Source organism: Vulpes vulpes, chromosome 9 (assembly GCF_048418805.1).
Source record: "Vulpes vulpes isolate BD-2025 chromosome 9, VulVul3, whole genome shotgun sequence".
In the NCBI taxonomy this organism is placed as follows: Eukaryota; Metazoa; Chordata; class Mammalia; order Carnivora; family Canidae; genus Vulpes; species Vulpes vulpes.
The window spans coordinates 8,085,481-8,109,055 of NC_132788.1; the positions used below are offsets into that span (position 1 = coordinate 8,085,481).

The 23,575-nt window shown below is 40.2% G+C and overlaps 1 protein-coding gene across 1 annotated transcript in view; it reads left to right on the forward strand.

The window, feature by feature from the left end:
• The first annotated feature begins 64 nt into the window (after positions 1–64).
• The window catches only part of PDE6D (phosphodiesterase 6D), a 52,836-nt gene continuing 29,325 nt past the window's right edge, over positions 65–23,575 (forward strand). The window contains exon 1 of the mRNA XM_026006185.2: positions 65–557. Within this exon, the coding sequence (XP_025861970.2) occupies positions 508–557 (50 nt within the window). The 5' untranslated portion in view covers positions 65–507. The remainder of the gene's footprint in view (positions 558–23,575) is intronic.

The following is a 23,575-nucleotide window of genomic DNA, read 5'->3' on the forward strand; positions in this document are numbered from 1 at the left end:
GGCACTCCTCTGGAATGCTGGGAAATGTAGTCTCTCTCACATCGCACAGTGCAACCCGCCGTCATTTCAGCGCCCTAGTGTGCCCCGCGGAGGGAGCGGGCCCCTCGAGCCTCTGCAGATCTGAAGCCAACCCTCCGCTGGGGCAAACTCTAGGCAACAAGACCTAAAGAAAAATTTGTCCTACGGGACTTCCCGGGGAGGGCCCTTCCCACTGACGCTCGTCGTCCCCCGGCGAAGCCGCTGAATGTTTCTATTGGCTGCTCGGGATGCCAATCGGCGAGGAGGGCTTTCCATTGGCTTTGGGGCGGGCGCTCCGAGGCTAGGGGGAAGGAGAAGGGATCAGGAGCGGGAGCTGAGGGGAGGGAGAGGCCGGTCCGGGTCTGGCCGCTGCCGCTGCTCGCCCGAGGTCTCCAGGCCGCGCTGCGGCTCCGTCCTCGGTTCCTGGGCACCGTCTGCGAGGCTCCGCCGGGCCAGCGTGGAAGAGCCGCGGGCGGCAGCCGCCGCATCATGTCAGCCAAGGACGAGAGGGCCAGGGAGATCCTGAAGGGCTTCAAACTGTATCCGCCCGGGAGTGGGGCGGGGCGGGGCCGGGAGGACTCGGGGGGCGGCCGCTCGCGGAGGAGACGGGCCGGGGGCGGGGGCCGCGCCTGCTGGGCTCGGGACGGGAGCGCGGCGGGAGGGGACGGAGGGGACCGAGGGGACGGCGTCCCGGTCCCCCCGGCGGGACCGGGTGCTGGAGGCGGGGCAGGGGGCGTCCTGAGGGAGGAAGGAGACGTTGCCGGGAGCCGGGGGCTGGAGTGGAGGAGCCCCTCACCGAGTTGGGCTGGGAGACGCGGCGGGCGTCGGGAACGCGTGGCGGTGAGGCCGGCGTGGGTCCGAGCCTCGGCCCGCGCCCAGAGGCCGGAAGGGGGGCTGCGGCCCGCAGGGAGGGCCGAGGGGCGCGGGGGGCTGGCCTCGCAGCCCTGCAGCCCGTTTGGCGGGAAGGCCCCGGGGGAGCAGGGAAAAGTGACTCGGAGCGAGTGACCTTGGGTGGGACAAATGCAAATGCTTGTGCTGAACTCTCCCGGGTTCCCCCGTCCCCCCCCTCCACGCCACCCCCTCCTTGTTTCCACAACTTCTCTGCCTCACTTGTGGCTCCTTCCAGGGCTGGAGCAGAGAGGAAGGTGGGCCAAGAGAAGCCCGGGATCCACCTCATCTTAACACTCTCTTGGCCTTGTGAGGCACTGGATGGTGGCAGCTTCTCTCTCAGCCTTTCACTTTTCTGTCCAGCGAAGTGAGGACCCTGCACTCGAGCGTGAGATGCCTTGAGGTGTTTTGGTTTTGCACCGGGACTCCTGGCAAAGGTATCTGCGCGCTCGCGTTTGTGAGGTTCACGCGGAGACCAGGTGGAGCTGTCCAGCAATTATTTGATTACTTTGGGGACACGGTAGGATTTAGCAGGATCTAGAAATCATTGCCCCAGGCCTGGCCTGTTGTGGTGCCGCTTGTGCAGCCTTCTTTCTCTCTCTAACGTATTAGGAAGCCTCGTGTTTAAATGGAGTGACGGTCTGTGACCATAGGATGCGGATGAAAAATAGGCAAACCTGGACATTCCAATTTCACATTTTTCCTGCTGAGCTTAAATCTCTTTTTACATCCCGTGCGTACAAAATGGAACGTTCTCAAATTCTTCTCTCGGTGAAGTTGTGGTCATCACTTTAGGTCTCCCCAACCCAAAGGAGATTTAGTGAAGCACTGTTCTCTGAGCTGCCTGTGTGTTTTCACGATGCCCATTTCACCGCTGGAAATTTTAATTGCTTTTCACAGTCAGAAAGCAAGTTGGTAGTAAATTTTAGAACCCAAAATGCAACAACAACAACAACAACAACAACAAAGTTACAGGACATTTTAGATATACAAATGAAAAGTTTCAAATGGAAGCTGATCTGCTATGCTTCTTTTGATAAAAACGGAAGGCATTATACACTAGGCATAAGGTCATTCGTGGTAAAGTTTAGTAACAGCCTCTTTTTATAGCTTCGTGTACCTTTCGGTGTCTGTTTTCATAATGGCACCTATAAGTAAATAGGGATGGCTGAAGTCTTAGAAAAGCTGTGACATGGATTTTATTTTTCCCCTAAGTAATTTGTATTGTTAGTTACATGTATACTGTAGATAGTAAAATCGGAGACTGGGGAATTGAGAGATTTCAGAAGCAACGTTTTTGGTCCAATTGGAATTAACATACTGCTGAAAACAAGAAAGAATCTTTTTAATGGTTTTCAGACAAAGAAACTTCTTACCTCAGTCTGGGCTCTTGAAGCTGTTGAGAAAGAGGCTAAGGGACACATGTGGAAAAGAGTAGAAATCATCATCAGGTGAATTAACCAGTTCAATGATGACGTTAGTGTATTAAGAAACAGGCTTTCAGAGAAGGTTTGACCTGAGCTGATTAAATCTCAAGGGAAGCAGCCGCATAAAAAAGTTAGCATGGAGCAAGAGGATGCTCATCCTCTGGTAGCTTTTATTGACATCTGAGGATTAAGAGAGAAAGGAAAGGAGTTCTAGAATTTGCTACTACCTTCAGGAAAACACAATCTTTTAGTAAAACAAACTGCTTATTGTCCACCTTTTTTATTGGGTAAATTGTTTTTCTGAACTTTCATTGAATCTGTTTCTGTAAGAGTTTTTTTCTACCAAAAGAAAGCACCATTATAGTCTCCTACCAGCGATGTTGACAGTGCTCAGTTACACATTGACTCTGTCTTTTATATTTTTGCCAATTTAGACAAGTGATACCTTATTTTAATTTGTATTTCCCTGGATATCTAGATCACTGGACAGGTAATAGAGCATAGTGGTTAAGAAGAATTCTGGACTGTAGAGCTGTTCTGTGTTGGAATCCCAGCCCTACACTCTTGGTTGTCCCTGAGCAACTCATTTAACCTCAGCCTCAATTTCCTCATCTGTAAATGGGGTTAAAAATAGTACTTATCTCATAGGGTTGTTATGAAGATTGAATGAGTTGATAACTGAAGCATTCAGAAAAGCACCTGATGCCTAGTAAACATTATGTATTAGCTCTTATTATTGTTAGAGAAGTTGCAAAATCTTCTGTTTGGCAGTTCCTTTTCTGTGAATCGCTTGTTGATTTTGTTTTTTGCCCATTTTACTATTGAATTTTTCACTTACTGGTTTGTGTGTGTGTTTTAATATCATTTGCCTGTTCTGTATGTTGCACAGATTTTCCATCAATATATTGTTCATCTCCTTTTTAGTTGAACAAATTTTATTTATTTATTTATCAATTTGTGTGTTTGTTTATTTATTTATTTATTTATTTTTAAGGATGTTATTTTGAGAGAGAGCATGAGCATGAGGGAAGGCCAGAGGGAGAGGGGCTTCATCCCAGGACTCTGAAGACAGATGCTTAACTGACTGAGTCACCCAGGCCCCCCTGTTGAACAAATTTTAAATTATCATTTCAAATTCATCAGCATTTTCCATATGGCTTCTGCATTTTGTGTCTTAAAGATTTCTTTTTTTGAGAGAGAGAGAATGAGAGAGAGCACATGGGCATGCACATTCTCCACACACACGGAATCAGGTGGAGAGGCAGAGAGAGAGAGAGGGAGAGGGAGAGAATCTCAAGCAGACTGGCTGATGCGAAGCACAAGATGGAGCTCAGTACCACCTTGAGATCATGACCTTAGCCAAAATCAAGAGTCCCCGATGCTAAAGCAACTGAGCCACCCAGGTACTCCTATATTTTGTGTCTTAAGAAGACCTTCCTGACCTTGGGCAAGTCCCTCAACTCTCTTTCCATCCATTTCTTTAATATTCAAATGGATAAAAATCATAGTATCTACTACATAGGTTTGCAATACAGATTAAATGAATTGTTATAACTAAATAAAACTAGACCTTCCTTATCCTAAAATTAAATATTCTATGTTTTCATTTCCACCTGAAATGTTTTTACACAAATGATATGTGGTAGAATCTAACTTCTTGTGCTGTTTTAAAATGGTATTTGGGGCAGCCCTGGTGGCTTAGCGGTTTAGCGCTGCCTTCAGCCCAGGGCGTGATCCTGGAGACTGGAGATCGAGTCCCACATCAGGCTCCTTGCATGGGCCCTGCTTCTCTCTCTCTCTCTCTCTCCCCCCATCTCTAATAAATAAATAAAATCTTTTTAAAAATAAAATAAAATGGTATTTATTTTTTTCTGTTACATACGCTAGCCACCCAGAAATGACCTTTAAAAATCTTATTTATTCATGAGAGACACAGAGAGAGAGGCAGAGACACAGACAGAGGGAGAAGCAGGCTCCATGCAGGGAGCCCAATATGGGACTCGATCCCGAAACTCCGGGATCACGCACTGAGCCGAAGGCAGATGCTTAACCACCGAGCCACCCAGGCGTCCCACCTTTTTGATATTTTTTAATGTAATCTTCCAGTGTAGCTAATGTAATGTATTTGCTTTTATAAAAATTGAATCATAAGCATTATTTCTTATTTTTTCCCTTAATAAGTTTACCATATTCATAATTTCCAAAGATAATTACTTTTCATTGCTTTCCATGACATAGATTTGTCACAGTCCTCTTACACAGTATTCTAGCGTAGTCTGTATAATGCACTGTTTTGCCTATTCTAGTGTAGTCTGTATAATGCACTGTTTTGCCTATTTGCTCTTCCTCACCACAAATACAGTTGACGCTTGAACAAAACTGGTTTACATACCGGTCCACTGACAAGAATTTTTTCAGTAACTACAGTATAGAGTATTGTTTTACAGTATTGTAAATATGTTTTCTCTCATGATTTTCTTAATAACATTTTTCCTCCAACTTATTTTATTGTAAAAATATGGTACATAGGGCAGCCCGGTGGCTCAGCAGTTTAGCGCAGCCTTCAGCCCAGGGCGTGATCTTGGAGACCCCGGATGGAGTCCCACGTCGGGCTCCTTACTTGGGGCCTGCTTCTCCCTTTGCCTGTGTCTCTGTCTCTGTCTCTCTCTCTCTCTCTCTCTCTCTCTGTCTCTCATGAATAAATAGATAAAAATCTTTAAAAAAAAAAAAAGAATATGGTACATATATAAAATACAGGTTAATTGACTTTATATTAGTAAGTCTAGTCATCAGTGGGTTATTAGTAAATAAGTTTTGGAGAAGTAAAAAATTAGACACTGATTTTCAACTATGAGAATAGTTTTATTAATATATACATATTTACAGCTATATACAGCTTTATTAATATCAAGAAACTGCAGGCTACCATAAGAAAAACTATGCTTTTATAATTTTATTATTTTTACTCCATCTGGGATTCTTGAGTCTAAGGTATGAAGTAGTGATTTAACTTTTTCTCTGATGATTAGCTAATTGCCCCTATTTACTTATACTGCAGAAGTTAATATAATATCTAGAAAATAAAGGACTGCCTACAGGGGCCCCTGTAGAACTCAGTTGGTAGAACATGTGGCTCTTAATCTCAGGGTTGTGAGTTCGAGCCCCATGTTGAATGTAGAGATTTCTTTAAATCTTTAAGGAGTGCCTGGGTGACTTAGTTAAGCATCAACTCTTGATTTTGGCTCAGGTCTTGATCTCAGAGTCATGAGATGAAGCTCCATGTCTGACTTAAGATTCTGCCTCTCTCTCTCTCTCTCTCTCAAATAAGTAAAATCTTTTAAAAATAAAAATAAATGACTGCCTACAAATCCATAAAATAAACATTTGACTCAAAATGGACAAAGGATGTGAACAAAGAGTTCAGAGAAGAAAACTACAAATAGCCAATGAATAAACTTAAGAGATATTCAACCTTAATAAATAGACTCTTTTTTTTCCCAATTAATTGACAAAAATTTTAAAGGTTGATAATAGGTGTCCCTGGTTGGCTAAGTCAGTAGAACATGTGACTCTTGATTTGAGGTTGTGAATTCCAGCCCCAAATGGGGCTTGAGCCTACTATAAATAAATCAATCAATAAAAATCGATTGATAATATTCAGTATTGGCAGCTGTTTGGGGGAAAAGGACACTTCACTTGCTGTGTGTGAATAGGTTTTATGGAGAAAGTTTATGTATAACTGCAGCAGAGCATAGAGCAGTAGTTAAGAGTGCAGTGGTTAAGAGTATGGACTCTGGGTTCGAACTTAGCGCCTCTACCATTGTTATCCTAGACAGAACATTCAAACTCTAAACCTCAGTGGCCATATAATTTCCTCAGAGTAATTATGAGAATTACATGAGACTGCATGTAAAACCTGGCCCATAGTAAATAATAAATGTTAGCTATGTTATTATTTGTTTTATTAGTAATTTATAACATTATAACAATAACAGTGGTGGTAATATTGCTGCAAAGCCAGTTTTTTTCTGAGGTAAACCAGGGCCTTCGTACTGTTGTATTGTCTTACTGAGAAACTATAATACTTCTGTTTTGCCTCTTTGAGGAAATGATTTAATTAATAAGCACTGATGTATGCCTAGTGTTTATCTTGTTTCTTAGGAACTAATTACATTTCAACTTATGACAACTTATCAGAAAAGAAACTAGTTTGGCTCAGAATGTTTCTAAAAGTACCTTTTATGTGTTCTTGCATTCCCTTTCCATAGTTTGGTCCTGGATCCCCCATATGCTCTTTCTCATAGCACCTTGATCTTTAACTTTACTTCCAGTCCAAAATAGTTGGCTTTAAATCTTCTGTTCACTTAGATTTCCTTATTAAAAATAGTAGACTGTTGAACTTTTCTTGAATGTCAGTATTCTTTAATAGATGCTTTGGCCAAGTATTAAAAATGAGTTTGAGGTTTATGATTTTCTAAAATACAGTTTTTGTTTATCAACTCAAACTCTAGCAAAGCAGTCAAAACACAACACTCATAAAGCCAATGAACACTGTTGATCACAGATTGTACAGTAATAAACTTCGTGTAGATTGTGTTTGGTAGTGTGTTTTCCAGGATGAGAAGTTATTATTGTTATCCTGAATGTATTAAATGAAGGGATGTCCTATTTATCATGTTATTTAGGATTTTTTTTAAATTTAAGATCTTTATTTTTATTTTTCCTTATTTTTTTAAAGATTTTATTTATTTATTCATGAGAGACACACAGAGCGAGAGACAGGCAGAGACACAGGCAGAGGGAGAAGCAGGCTCCATGCAGGGAGCCCAACGTGGGACTCGATCCAGGGTCTCCAGTATCACACCCTAGGCCAAAGGTGGCGCTAAACCACTGAGCCACCCAGGCTGCCCGTTAATTTAAGATCTTTAAATGGGCATTCCTGCTTTCACGTTTTGGGGACGAGTTTGGAATATAATTAGATACAGTCTTCTTCAGATCTTCTAAATTTCTTTCAGGATTCTGTATATGGTTTATAGTGAAACATTATAGTAACTTCTGGAGAAATGGAACAGAACATGGTAAGACTCCCATGAAAAATTCTGCCTATATCGTCACCGTATTTGATAAAGGACTAGCAGTGGTGCTGAGGTTTGGCAGTTCTAGATTCTTTTTTTTTTTTTTTTTAAGATTTTATTTATTCATGAGAGACACACAGAGAGAGGCAGAGACACAGGCAGATGGGAGAAGCAGGCTCCATGCAGGGAGCCTGACTTGGGACTCGATCCTGGGTTTCCAGGATCACACCCTGGGCTGAAGGTGGTGCAGAACTGCTGAGCCACCCGGCTGCCCCAGTTCTAGGTTCTTACTAAGCTTGACCTCCCTTTAGATTCACAGGCCTCCCTTGTCAGAACTCTGCATCCTCAAATCCCTATGACAGAGGACTTGACTTCTAAATGTATAGACCTATCTCTATTCCTGAGCTTTAACATCGTTGAAAGGTAGTTTTGTGGGGTTTTTAAAATTTTGTTTATTTGTGAGAGAAACAGAGAGAGAGGCAGAGACACAGGAAGGAGGAGAAGCAGGCTTCGTGCAGAGAGCTTGATGTGGGACTCGATCCCAGACCTCTGGGATCACACCCTGAGCCAAAGGCAGACACTCAACTGCTGAGCCACCCAGGCTTCCCTGAAAGGTAGTATAAAGGCCATCTAGAATAATCTCGTGGTTCCAACCATTACTTGAATACTAAAAACTCAAATTTTCAAGATTTTAAGAGTACCATTCTTTTTTTTCTTTTTTTTTTCTTTTTTTTTTTCTTTTTTTTTTTTTGCTTTTAACTTGATAATTTTGAGACCGAGAGGAAAAGCAAGTGTATTTTCTTACAGTCTAATATCCATAAAGATCTCAGTGATTGGCAAAGAAGTTAACAGTCCCACACATAAGGAACTTGTTTGATCTTCAATGAGGAGGTCATGGCTAAGTGCAGCTAGTCCAAAGGAGAGGCACTGGAAACTCAGGCATACAATAGTCCGAAAATGGTTAATGTTTGACCTGAAGAGGAAGAATTAAGCAAGGGTTGTCATGTGAGTGTTCTCTGCTAAAGTTTAAAAAACTGTTCTAAAGAGAAAGAATTAAATACATTCTATGTGGCTCTCAGAGAAGTACGAAACTCAAGGGTAGACGTTCTAGGGGACAAAGTTTATTTAGCCCATTTTCTAAGAATTAGAGTTACCTGAAGAAAAAAAAAATCTTCCAGAAAGTATTTTAAGCAGCAAGTGGATGCACCTGTCCATCAAGAGTATTTCAGAGGGAAATTAGGTGTGCAGCAGATAAGGTGTTAGAGTAGATAATCTCCAGAAGGACTCAAATCCTTTTCCAACACAATTCTTTGATTCAGTGACAATCATTCTTAATTGACAAGAATTCTTTTAGCAAGTGTTTTATTCAGATATGTACTACACCTAAAATAGGCAAAACATTTTTTGTAATTTGATGTAATTAAAAGCAAGACATCAATTCCATTTTTTTAGACAACTGTTTAAGATTCTTAGATACTCACTATTGATGAAGCATTCTGTTTCATGCATTGTAGATCCACTGCTTCAGAGTCATGAGAGCAATTATTGTCTCTGAATTTAGATAAAGCCTAAAAAACTAAACTGATAACTCTAATAACACTTTAAATATAGCCACAAGAAGAAAAGAGATGGCCTAATAATATGACATCCCTATAGTCTTTTTCAGTTTTTCTCCTTTTTTTTAATTTTTATTTATTTATGATAGTCACAGAGAGAGAGGCAGAGACTCAGGCAGAGGGAGAAGCAGACTCCACGCAGGGAGCCCATTGTGGGACTTGATCCCGGGTCTCCAGGATCACCCCCTGGGCCGAAGGCGGGGCTAAACCGCTGAGCCACCCAGGCTGCCCAGAGAGCAAGGTTTAGCTTAGAATTAGAGTTACTTGAAAAAGCCATTTCCCAAAATTTTTAGCAGCATGTATTAGTATGTTGGAGCTCCTATACCAAAATACCACAGACTAGGTAACTTAGTAGACATTTATTTTTCAATAGTTCAAAGGCTGGAAAGTCCAATAACAAGATGCTGGTCTGATTTGGTTCCTGGAGGTGACTCTGTTCCTGTCTTGCAGATGGCCACCTCCCCATGTCCTCACATGACAATTAGAAAATAGATGGGCAAATTGTAGGAGAGTCATAACTGTGCCATGTGTGGCACTGCTACTCCAGTGACAGTTCTGCTTGGAAAGGATGGTTTGTGGACAGGTTGTGGCTAAATTTAAGATTTTTTTTTTAAAGAAACAATCTGAGAATCTAACCTGGTCACTTTCATCAAATAGAGGTGAGAAATTTAACTGTAAGCCTTTGCTTTTGAGGCATCTGTACAGAGTAAAGGCAAAGGAGCTCTGGCCTTTTGCTGCCACTTACTAGCTATTCATTCAGATACTTGTTAGCAGGATGTGCAAGTGCCAGGTAAACTGAAAACCCAATACAGGGATGCCTGGGTGGCTCAGTGGTTGAGCATCTGCCTTTGGCTGAGGGCGTGATCCCAGGATCCGGGATCGGGTTCCTTGCTTGGAGCCGGCTTCTCCCTCTACCTATGTCTCTGCCTAACTCTCTCTCTTTCTCTCCCTGTCTCTCTTTCTCTCTCATGAATAAATAAATAAGATCTTTAAAAAAAATACAAAATGATAAACCAGTTTTCATATCGAAAAGACTGTTATTGTATAAGGGAGAGAGAAAGAGACCATAACAATCAGAACACACTGTGATAAGTGCCTAAGTAGCATAACGTGCTTTGGAACCTCAGAGGAAGAATGACTACTGCTGGAGGTGTTATGGAAGATTTCAGAATTGTCATTGGAAAAGGATCTTGAGAGGTGATGAGTAGGTGTTGAGTAGTTTAATTTTCAAGACACTGGAGAGTCAAAGAGGAAGGAAAATGACATGAAACATGTAGGAAGAAAGTATTTTGAGGGGATTTGGGATCAAGAATGAGGAGGATGGAGGGTCAAAAGCAAGTCCGTGGAGTTGTTGGAAATTCTGTTCATTCACTGAATTTTTGTATTGAGAGTCCCTACCTTATAGATCGTTGATCTTTTTGAGAGTAGCCAACACTTGAGGAAACAAGTATAATATGCCAGGATTAGAAAATGAGTAATAGATGAGGAAATAAAGTCACCAAGAATCGCTTACTTTTTCAAGAAATCTGGTGATCTAGGAAAGCAGGGATCAGTGAAATAGCTTGAGTAGGTAGAGAGATCTTTATTAAAGAATGAAAATCACTGGGGTGTCTGGCTGGCTCACTCAGTGGGTTGTATGACTCTTAATGTTGGGATCATGAGTTTGAGCCCCATGTTGGGCATAGAGATTGCTTAATTTAAAAGAAAGAATGAAAATCACATATTTAAGCTATTGACTTTGTGCAAGTTGCTTAACATCTGTAAAACAAGGAAAATGCTTGCATTGTCTCCTTTACAGAGAGATTCTGAAATTTGAGTGAAATAGTATATGCCAACTCACTTTAAAAACCATAACTCTGGGATCCCTGGGTGGCGCAGCTGTTTGGCGCCTGCCTTTGGCCCAGGGCGTGATCCTGGAGACCCGGGATCGAATCCCATGTCGGGCTCCCGGTGCATGGAGCCTGCTTCTCTCTCAGCCTGTGTCTCTGCCTCTCACTCTCTCTCTCTGTGTGACTATCATAAATAAATAAAAATTTAAAAAAAAAAAAAGATTTAAAAAAAAAAACATAACTCTACAAATGTATTGTGCTTACTAGCATTATTTCAATTATTTATCTTTATTTTAAAGTTCAGGGTTGCTTTCTATTTTGCAAATTTATAGGCTTCATGTTCCAGGGTATTGATAAAGCCAGAGTTTTAGTGGTTTTTTACTCCAGCTTACACATCTGAAGCCTTTTTTCACAATGCTGGGAAGTAGTAGCTGTTGGAGTGATAGCAAAGGAAGCCTTCTACATGAAAACACATGTCCCATTTGAAAACCAAAATCATCTCCAGGTTTGCTTTTTTTTTTTAAGAGGATTCTAACTTGAAGAAGTTGATTTCCATCTCAGTGCTGTAGCATTTTTTAAAACTAGGTAAAATGCACAGATATCTGAATGTGGCATTTGATAGGATTCCAAACAATATCCCGATGCCTCCAAATAACATAAGAAATAGTGACTGAAAAAAAAAAAAAAGAAATAGTGACTGATGCATTTAGGAACACATCCTTGGGGAAGGGCCTTGTATTATCTCTATGGCTATGATTGTTCTGGCTTGTTTCTGACCAGTTTCAGGCACATAATTATACACGTCAGTAGAGTAACAGACCTATGAGAAGAAAAAAGATTTCATTTGACTTTGCTGGTGAGAAGACCGTGTAAAGTTTCAAACAGTGATCTTTTTCTCATTACTAAATTACTTGCCTTCACTGTTTCCCAGGCCAGTTTGAATTTTGATTGTATGCTTTCCAGGCACAGTGCCTTTGCCAGGGCCAGAGTATTATTTCACAGGGGTATCACCACTGATTACAGTGCTGCATCTAATGTTTCAAAGATACTAAACCCTGGTTTCTCAGGGATCCATTTGTATTTTCTCACCTCATCCCCCATAAATAGGAAAAATACCACAGAGAAAATCACTAGGCGATTATTGGGCAGAGAAAGATGTGTTAGCTTCCATGAATTAGAATTGGTTCTCAAGAATGAGGATTCACACAGGATGCTCTGTATAACCAGTGCTAGTACAGGAAAAGCCTAGAAGGAGGGCTTTGAAAGAAATGATATTTCAGAATTAAAGAAGGTTTTGAGGTGCCTTGGTTGGCTCAGCCAGTAGAGCACACGACTCTGAACCTCAGTGTTGCGAGTTCAAGCCCCATGTTGGGTGTAGAGAGTACTTAAAAATTAGGGACAGCTGGGTGGCTCAGCGGTTGGGCGCTTGCCTTTGGCTCAGGTTGTGATCCCCGGATCTGGGATCGAGTCCCGCATCGGGCTCCCTGCATGGAGCCTGCTTCTCCCTCTGCCTATGTCTCTGCCTCTCCTCTCAATCTGTGTCTCTCATGAATAAATAAATAAATCTTTATTTTAAAAAGTTAAAAAAATTTTTTTAAATGAAGGCAGGAGTAAGAAAAGGAAATGAGTTCAGAAAGTGAGAAAGGAGGAGAGAGTTTGAGAGGGGAGAGATCATAAAAGCAGTGTGTTAAAAGAGAGCCAGAAGAAGAAAAAGAAAAGGCCACAACCCAAAACTAGGAAAGCAGAGCAAAGAAAGGCATTCCTTAAAAAAAAAAAAAAGAAAAGAAAAGGCATTCCTGTGATGAAAATGCGTAGGATACCACCAAATAGAGACTCCCTTTGTTTATTGCTAGTCATTACAGCTGCTTCCAGGGGAGGAATGAGAAGAGAGGTTTTTCTTCATGCCTGTGACCTTGACGTTAATGCTTTGCCTCCTATTGCTCTGGTCTGCCTCGATAGACATTAGCATATATCAGTATGTGCTGAGTCAGCCACTTTGCCTGGAAATTCTACTTACCTTGAAATTCCTCAAACTATAGGTAATGAACCACATGCCCATATATAATTTACAGATACTCTGCCAAGTCATGAATTCAACTTAATGTAGAATGGGCTTTTAAATTCTAATGTGTTTTTACCGGCAATTTGGCTGACTGACTTAGCTGTTCTCCTTAGGGAGAATGGGGGTGGGTGGGTTGGTTGGTTGGTTGGTTGGTTGGTTGGTTGAGTTTGCCAAGCTCCAGTTCTAAGTTGCCCTTTCCACAGCCGTCTGAATCCTGAATGAGCAGTTCTCCATGTTTGGCTCCTGGACACTCTTCAATGAGCTTTCCTTTCTGGTTGCTCAGCCTGAGATGGAGAATTCTAGTCAAACCCCCTGACTTCTCTCTGATACTCATTGTGGTTCAACACACATTTGAGTGTCAGTTATGTGCAGAGCACTGAGAAGGGATAAAAATAATGTGCCAATGGTATTTGACTTGCAAATTTGTCTTCTGTTCTTATAAGTACTTCGAATGCAGGGGTACACAAATCTATAAGTACACTGAGGAGGGATCAGATAGCTTTGCCTCACGGTGTATCAGGGACCACAATTAGATAGGAGGTTGAGGGCAGCCCCAGTGGCCCAGCAGTTTAGTGCCACCTTCAGCCCGGGGTGTGATCCTGGAGACCCGGGATCGAGTCCACATCAGGCTCCCTACATGGAGCCTGCTTCTCCCTCTGCCTGTGTCTCTGCCTCTGTGTGTGTGTGTGTGTGTGTGTGTGTGTGTGTGTGTCTGTCTGTCTGTCTGTCATGAATAAATAAATAAAATCTTTAAAAAAGAAAAAAGAAAAGAAAAGAAAGGAGGTTGACATGGCTTTTAGGGAGCATCCTGGGAGTGGGATACATGTTCTAGGCAGAGTAGAGCAGTGTGTTCTAACCACTGAAGCACAAGAATATACCATCTTTGGGAAATGCAGTAACTAGGCATGGTTGGAGGATAGGTACCTCTAGGGACTGGAGTAGAACGTGATTTTTAAGAATGCAATGGATGGCAGAGACTAGACTCAGTGTCTTTCTTCCTCCCACAAGCCTTAATTTACCCTCTTGACTTCATTACCCCAGGCATATAGCACACATAGCACTCCTGGTTGCCTGTTGAGTTGCTGTTCTTTATCAAACTGTCCTTTCTACTTGCTTGATACTACCTTCATATCTCACCCTTTTCTGTTCTTTTTTTCACCTATTATTAACTCAGAACCACCCCCCTTTTTAAAAAAAAAAAAAAATCAACATTCCTCAAACCTGTTTACAAAGCCTGAACTTTAATATGTCCCTCAGAAATATGTAGGTCTGAAAATGGAAGGACTTTTTTTTTTTTGGACATTCATATAGGATTATACTGAGACCTATCAAGATTATACTGAGACCGTATCAAGACCAGAGGTCTTATCTTTCAATCTAGAACAATGCACTTGAACTATCACTGGTAAAGATCCAGGTTTTTACTTCTAGTCCTTCACAGACCAATATTTTCATAAAATAAAATGACATACAAAATAAAAACCAAAAAGTTTTATGAAAATCCACAAATTACTCTGCTTAATTGCTATTAAGGTTTTTAAATACCTGTCACAAACTGGTAACACAATTCACAAACCAGCACAACTCGTCTGTGGATCACATTTTTGGCAACACTACTATAAAATCCTCAATACAGCTTGTGCCTGATACACAGTAGAACTTCAATGAATGAGATGGTTAACGTGACTATACCAGAAAACGGGGGAAATGAATGACAGTAGTACCTCTCTTTGGAGGCTTGGGGGGGGGGGGGTGGTGGCGGGGAATGATAAAGGGAAAAGGAGTACTATAATAACATTACTCCCCCATGACACAGACTTTTCCTCATCACTGTCTCTAAACATCACTCCTTTGGCTCTTTAGTGAGCCAGATATATATTAGTAAATCATTCATGTAGATTTCTGAGAAATGATAGTTTTGATCTTGCTGATTATGCAAAACTTAATGTCTGCAGAAAGATCAACTCGTGTCTCAGAACTAGGTTTCATGAGCAAATCTAGTTTGGCTAGGATTGATTTCAAATACTAACCCCTGTGATGCCTGGGTGGCTTAGCAATTGAGTGCCTGCCTTTGGCCCAGGGCATGATCCTGGAGTCCTGGAATCAAGTCCCATGTCGTGCTCCCTCATGGAGCCTGCTTCTCTCTCTGCCTGTGTCTCTCCCTCTGTGTGTGTGTGTGTGTGTGTCTCTCTCATGAATAAATAAATGAAAATCTTTATTAAAAAAAATAACTAACCCCCCCCTTCAAATCAAAGCATTTCTTCATCTCATAATATGAACCCTACTGCCAAATGCATCCCCTGCCTGAGACTTTCTCATTTCCTTCCGTATCTTCTGAATAGGGTAAGAAGCTTTATCAAAACTTTGTGACAAATTAGCCTTCTGTATCAATTAACATAATCTTAGATTGCTTGCAACACTGCAGATTTTCAGTTCTTCAAAGCAAATTGTAAGGTCTTGAATCCCCTTCAAATAAGGATTCATGGTATCATTTGGAAACTAGAAAAGCAGTTCTTTTTTTTTTTTTTTTTAAGATTTTATCTATTCATGAGAGACACACAGAGAGAGGCAGAGACACAGGCAGAGGGAGAAGCAGGCTCCATGCAGGGAGCCCGACATGGGTCGGGATCCCAGGACTCCAGGATCACGACCTGAGCCAAAGGCAGGCAGGCGTTCAACTGCTGAGCCACCCTGGCATCCCAGGTCTACCTTTAAATATGCAGATACATAGGATATCATGTGAAGGATATCATTATTTTGAAATATTTAAACTCAAATAATATTTGAATGTAATTTATAGGGAAGTTTTATTACCATAAATGAAATGTTTCCATTGTGGATCAGTACGGCATCAGTAACTCAGTACATCATCCTCATTCTCTGCTGACCATACCCTAGGAGAACATTGTTAGAAAGCCAGAAAGACCACTTCCATGGCATATTTGGGGATCTGGCTGCCTTTCTCGCTGTATTAATCAGTTCCCTTAGCTCTTCTAGCTCTGGAGATCTGTCCTCATATATCCTGGACCTTCTTCTAGCTCTGGAGATCTGTCCTCATATATCCTGGACCTTGCAGCTGCCTAAAGCCACTGCCTAAGAGTATGTAGTGTGGACAGATCTCTATCTGAATGCTAGCTATGTTACTTACTAGTTGTGGATTGCTGAGAAAGGTATTTAACTTTTGAGAGCACCACTGTTTTATGTGGGTGTCAGTATTGAATAAGATTGAAAAATTAAAAAGAACTCTTATGGCAGTGTTTGGTATAAATTTTAACCTATGTCTTTCTTTGAGGACTAGCTTTAAGCAATGAATGTGGCCAGCTGCCAGATAAGGCTGGATATACTGTTTACCTTTTTCCTAGCCTTTTGCTGTCAGCAATTACTAAATTAAACAAGACTGTTAGGAAGCTAGCTCAAAGAAATGCAAAAGAGTTACGACTTTGCATTAGTAATGAACCACTAAGAATTATTGACCTTAGGGCACCTGGCTGGCTCAGTCAGAAGAGCATGTGACTCTTAATCTCTGGGTGGTGAATTCGATCCTTCTATTGGGTGCAGAAATTACTTAAATAAAACTTAACCCCCCCCAAAAAAAAAAAATTATTGACCTTTTCAGATATCGTTAGACTGACACAGTGAGGTTTCCCTTAGCCTTTGGAGACTTTAGAGAAACTCAGAAGAGAGATCAGAACCTCAGTCTTAGACTGATCTGTTTTGCCAATCTTGACTAGACTGGATTGTCTGGCCACACCCCTTATCATTTGAATGTGGAAGAGGCCAACCCTCAGCTGGTACTAGATCTGTTACCTGGACATTGTTGTGGCTATAATCAATTTTATACAGTTTGATATGGTTCAATCATTTCTGGAAAGTTTAGCTAAGCTAGAAAATAGTGTCTCTAGTCATACGGTGTGTCCTTTTTGTAAATATATCTTTTGCCCATCAAAGATATATAAAAGATCAAGAATCCAGGACCCCAAAAGTAAATGAATTCTGACTATGGAATACACTAACAGCATAATCTGAGCTGGCATTCTATGACACCAAAGACATCCGTATACTACAGTGTTTGGAAGTATCTTTCTAGCCTCATGTCCTAAAAGGACTACCTGTCCTATGCCATGAGCTTACAGATCATGACTTATTCATCTTCTGTCCCCCTGTCTTGAGTAAGTCTATCCCTGGTACAAACGAGGCATACAGGATAGCTGACTGTGTCATATAAATTTTAAGAGCATGGACATTAAATCAGGCAGTCAAAAACCAACTTCACTGCTTACTGGCTCCATGATCTTTGAGCAAGGTACTTGTCATCCCAAAACCACAGATTTCCTCATTCACATAAAAGCTCTAATAACTGCCTATTTCATAGCATTATGAGGATTAATTTAGATATGGATAAAGCACCTAGCCCAATATCTAGCATTCAGTACCTGTTAGCCATCATCCTCGTACAGTAAGTGCTGAATGTAAAGATCAGTGGTACTGTGATGATTGCCTGTGTTTCTGCCAAAGATTTTAACACTCAAAATGTGTAACATGAATTATCTGACAAAGCATCCTTTCCATTTCTTGGTAAAATCTTCCCCTTTAGTTATGTCTGTTCATTTAAACAGCAGTTTACTTAGAATTGGCCCATTTGATAAGGAATGCATGATAAAGTATACCAGCTCATTCATATAATTGCTCCAGATAATTTTGTGTGAATGTTTTCATATTTTATTGTTTTTAGAAATTTTGGAAGAATGAGAATATGGTAGTGACTTATGAATATTTTTATTATATTTATATCAACTTTGTCATTCTAAAAAATATACTAAACATCTCCAATTTCCATGGGAAAATCCTCAGGGGGAAAATTTTTTTTAATAGCTCTAGTGAAGTTTAGAGATTTAAAGAAGGGAATTGCCAAGAAGCTGCAAGAGACCCCATGTTTGAGTTTCTCAATTCGATGTTCGTTCTACAGACAAAGAGAAACATTTGGGCACATAGTCCACTGTTTGTTTTTGGTTCCCAAAGCACTGCCAAGGGAGACCTAATACTCTTGGGGTCTTTTCTTAGCTCCCTGGGAGGGAGTTGATGGAAGATGGTTATTAATCTACACCAACCTTAGTTTATTAGCTGTAATAGTTCCCAAACATGTTTTCAGCAGAGAAATAAACTCTGCAGGTCTCCTTATAGTGTTTCTGTGTCCCTTTCCAGTACTGCTACCAAGGGTTTTATTTTTTCTATAAGAATTTTATAGACATTTATTCCTTTTTTCTCACTGCCCACCTCACTCCTTCCCCTTGTTTCCTTGCACTCCCTTGTGCACACAAAATAGAGAAGCTTCGATGAATGTTTTTCCTCTGAAAAATGTGTTTTCTAACTTTCAGTTCTCTAAAATCTTATTTTCTAAAAACATCTTTTAACAACCAGTGTCGATTCTTTGTTCATCCACTGTAGATCACCACTCCCTGTCTTGTATAGAATTTGGGCTTCAGTGGCTGTAAGTTGCTCTTTCCATTCTTTAAAAGATTTTTCTTTCTTAGAACCCTAAAGCTCAAAGTATGGTCTGGTCCCTGGGCCAGTAGTCTTGGCATCACCTGGGAGTCGGTTAAAAATGCAGAATGTCAGGTCCTACCCCAGATCTACTGAACTGGAATGTATATTTTAACAAGATCCCCAGGGGATTTATGTGCACATGAAAGTTTAAGAAAACACTACCAGCAATCATGATTTAAAGCAGGGAAAACTGTCATGTTTGATGCCAATACCTAGACTCCCCATCTCCAAAAATTTTGACTTAATTGGTCTGGGGGTAGCCCCAGCATTGGGAATTTTAAATGTTCCCCAAGTGAATTCTAACATGCATCCCAGGTTGAGAACTCCTGTTGTTCATGAATCTTACAATTTTACCTAGGTTTTAAAATAGCATGTATACGTAAATATGTGCAAGATAAATGACTAAAACCTATAGTTTTTGTAATACATTTATTGGGAGGAAGCATACATGCCTAGAAAAAAATTGGAAATACCTATACCAAAATATTAAACAGTAATCTCTGGGTTATGGAATATATAACTTTCTTAATTTTTTGTCTTCTGTTTTTCTTTTTTTTTTTTTTAATTTTTATTTATTTATTTATTTATTTATTTATGATAGTCACACACAGAGAGAGAGAGAGAGAGGCAGAGACACAGGCAGAGGGAGAAGCAGGCTCCATGCACCGGGAGCCTGACATGGGATTCGATCCCGGGTCTCTAGGATCGCGCCCTGGGCCAAAGGCAGGCGCCCAACCGCTGCGCCACCCAGGGATCCCCTGTCTTCTGTTTTTCAAACTTGCTGTAATGGCCGTGAATTCTTTTAGTAAAGAATACTCATGTGTATACATACCATTTAATAAATATCGCATTGTATATGTTTTATAAACTGCTTTTTAATTTTTAAAAAATTTTTTTTTAATTTTTAAAAAATTTTATCCTGCTTTTCACATAGCATTATATCAGTATATTACAAGTATTTTCTCATACCTTTAAATATCATTTACATAGGCTTTTATATTGTTTAAGTGAATCCTGACCTAAGATAAATGAATTTTTGCCTTAAAAATGTTTACATACTGACTGTTGTCTTGAGAGACTGTTTAGCTCTTGCAAACCTTTAGTATTTGGAAGCTTTCCTTATCCACAGAAGGGGAGGTATCTAAATGGAGGTGTCAAAACTGCAGTGAAGTCAGGTCAGATGTTCCCAGGAGCTTTTGCAACTATTGTCAGTTGAGGACCAGCATTTTTTTTTTAGTTCTTTTCTTTTTTTTTAAGATTTAATTTCTTTATTCATGAGAAAGAGAGGCAGAGACATAGGCAGAGGGAGAAGCAGGCTCCCCATGTGGGGAGCCTGATGCAGGACTCAGTCCTAGGACCCTGGGATCACAACCTGAGCCAAAGGCAGACACTGAACCACTGAGCCACCCAGACATCTGTTTTTTGAGCTCTTAAACTTAATACATAGAATTTGACTTCGCTCTTCCAGAGTATGCTGCACCCCAGGGAATTCTTTTTATTTTTTAGATAGAGTATATGAGTGGGGAGGAGCAGAGGGAGAGAGAGAATCTTAAGTAGGCTCCCCGCCAGGGGTGGAGCCAGACATGGGACTTGATCTCAGGACCCTGAGATTATGACCTGAGCTGAAATCAAGAAGGATGCTTAACCTACTGAGCCACCCAGGCATCCCCTTCCCCAGGAATTCTTAATAATGTTTGCCTCATAACTTATGTGTCCTGTGGGAGGGAACTATATTTCTAAACTACCTCCTCAAATCCTTTTTAGTTGGAATTGTGCTTCAAGACAATATCTCTTATAGTTTGAGTATTCTCTTCATTAATATATACATTGTGATAGGGAAAGCTAGAAAATTCCTAAAGTGAGTTGGGTTGAGGAGGCACCTGGGTGGCAGTGGTTGAGCCTCTGCCTTTGGCTCAGATCATGATCCCAGGGTCCTGGGATCAAGTTCCACATCAGACTTCCCACTGGGAGCCTGCTTTTCACTCTGCCTATGTCTCTGCCTCTCTCTGTGTGTCTCTCATTAATAAATGAATAAAATCTTTAAAAAAAGAAAGAAAGAAAGAAAGAAAGAAAGAAAGAAAGAAAGAAAGAAAGAAAGAGAGAGAGAGAGAGAGAGAGAGAGAGAAAGAAAGAAAGAAAGAAAGAAAGAAAGAAAGAAAGAAAGAAAGAAAGAAAGAAAATTCTTAGAGCAACATCTTGAAACCTCAGTGGTATGGAGTTGGCCAAGCTATACTGTAATCAAAGAAAGTCAAGTATATTCTCTTACCCAAACCTTGGGAATAAAAACCAGTTTTATGACTTCAGAACAGTGACCTGCCTCCAAAACTGTTCTGTCCTTACCCCAGTCAAGTTGCATCATATAAGAAGAGAATAATCTTACTAATGGTCTCTTTGCAAGAAAGAAGACACAGTCTGCAGTTGGGGAAACTTTCTTAGATGCGTAATAGCTTGCTCTGTGGAAGAAAAGCCCTTGTTGCCATCTTCTCTGCCAGAATTTCTATATAAAAGGTTCAGAAATATGCAGTTTTTAGTTTCAGAGGAACAGGCTTGATATTTTATTCACAGAATTGAAATTCTGACTAACAGAGCTTTTGAACTTAGCATTTCTTCTGAAGAGAAAGGTGCTTAAGCACTTCACAACATAAAGACTTCAGAAGCTGTACCTGTTGCCTAAGGTTATGACACAATGTGTGTTCTTTAGGTAATGTTTGGTCTGAGTTTTCCCCTTAACCTGAGATGGTAGCACACTATCAACCTTGGCTATCTTGTCTGAATATGCAAATCAGGAAGAGACAAGACACCTGGGTATAGCACAGTATTGAAAAGTGATACATGTTAGTGAGTGGGTATTCAGCTTTGGAAGCATGTTTTAGACACTGATAATTATCTTATCTCACAAGACCTGATCACAAGTAAGCTGAAGATGGTACTTTGTACAAGCCTCCATTATAGATAGTCCTTCTCACATTGCATTGTGATTATTCTTCCACCTGGTGGTTTTCCCTACCTGGAGGAGAGCTCTAGGGAACATATACAGGGATTATGTTTTATTAATCATAGTATATGCTAACCCTGAGCCTAACACTCCTAAATCTTCATTGAATATTAGACAAATGAGATGTACAATTCAGCCTTGTTATATAATCCAAAACTATTTGGTCATCTTCAACTCTGGGTTAACTTTTCTTTTTTTAAAACCAGTTATAACTTTTTTATTACTAAATGCCAGTAAGTGATTAACAACTATAAAGTAGATGACTATTCTGGATATTGTGGAGGGAAAGTAGAGGAAAAATAATTATGAAAACTTTTATCTAAAATGATACCAATATTGGGAATTTGGGGGCCGCTTGGCTGGCTCAGTCAATGGAGTGTGAGACTCCTGTCTCGGGGTTATGGGTTTAAGCCCCACATTGGGTATAGAGATTAGTTAAAAATTAAATCTTGAAGCACCTGTGTGGCTCAGTCAGTTAAGTGTTGCCTTTGGCTCAGGTCATGATCTTGGGGTCCTGTGATTGAACCTTGCCTCAGGCTCCCTGCTAAATGGGGAATCTCGTACTTCTTCTTCCCCTCTCCCCAGTTCATACTATCCTCTCAAATAAATAAATAAAATCTTTAAAAAGTTTTTTTGAGATAAATCTTTTTAAAAGACTTTTAGACTACATTTGTGTTCAGAATGATCATGGTTTGAAGGATGTATATATATTTCAGTTTCTTCAAGGTGCTTTAACTCTTTTTTTAAGAGAGGAAGAGAGTTGGGGAAGGGGCAGAGAGAGAGAGAAAATCTCACGCAGGCTCACACCCAGTGTAGAGTCCTATGTGTGCCTCTATCTCCATACCCTGAGTTCATGACCTAGGCCAAAATCAAGAGTTGGACACTTAACCAACTGAGCCACCAAGGTGCCCCATGGTCCATTAACTCTTATGTAAGATAGGGAAACACAAAGAAAATATTTCTCTGGCCCCTGATATTAATATATTAAGTAAATTGAATGGATGAGACACATTTGATTTTTGGATGCTTAGCAAAGTTATGCCTGAAACCATTATTTTGACTCATTAAGCATTAGTATCTGTGGTAGTCAGCTTGGAATTTGTTCATTCTAATTTTTTTATTTTTAAGAAATGAAATATATGATTGATATTAGTGTAGAATACGTATTATACTGTATGTTAAACTGTGTCTCGGTATATAACAAATTACCATTTAAAATTAGTTCTAGGTGACACCTGGGTGGCTCAGCAGTTGAGCGGCTGCCTTTGGCTCAGGGCGTGATCCTGGATCGAGTCCCACATTGGGCTCCCTGCATGGAGCCTGCTTCTCCCTCTGCCTGTGTCTCTGACTCTCTCTCTCTCTCTCTCTCTCTCTCTCTCTTTGTGTGTGTCTCATGAATAAATAAATAAATAAAATCTTTAAAAAACAATTAGTTCAAAATGCTATATGTAAGAGAAATTCACCAAGAAAAAAAAACCATAGTAAAATAAAGGAATATTCTGTGCAAAAGAGCAATTTACAAGTTTAGAAGGTAGCTTATTGGTAGAGCTAAGACTTGGGTTTTAATATATTTCCATCTCTTACTAGATATGAGGCTTTAAGTCTGTTAATGTCTCTGAGGCTGTTTTTTAATCTTTAAAATAGGAATGATACCTGCTTTGAGAGGGTCAGCTAGATAATATTGTAAAAATGATTTATAAACTTTAAGGTGCTATGCAAATGAATGATGAATTTCACTGATGGCCTTAGGTTTGATAGCCTAATTCTGTATCTTTTTATTATTGCATAATAAATCATAGTAAGCCTATTAAAGCAACGGCTTGGGAAACATTAGAGTGGAAGGTTTACTTGGGCATGAAAAATAACTACCATTAAGCTTTTCATATATCTATAGAGTCTATATGCAGACTAGACTCTTTTTTTAAAATTTATACAATAATCCTGCAAAAAAAACGTGGAATGGGTTATGTTGGACTCTCCGTAGTTTCTTTTAATATTTTTCCAGTTTTATCATAATATAATCAACATATAATATGCTTTTTCTTTCTTTCTTTTTTTTTCTTCAGAAGAGCTCCAGACCAAGACTATATTTCCTCTTTGTGCTAGATCCTTTCCATTCCT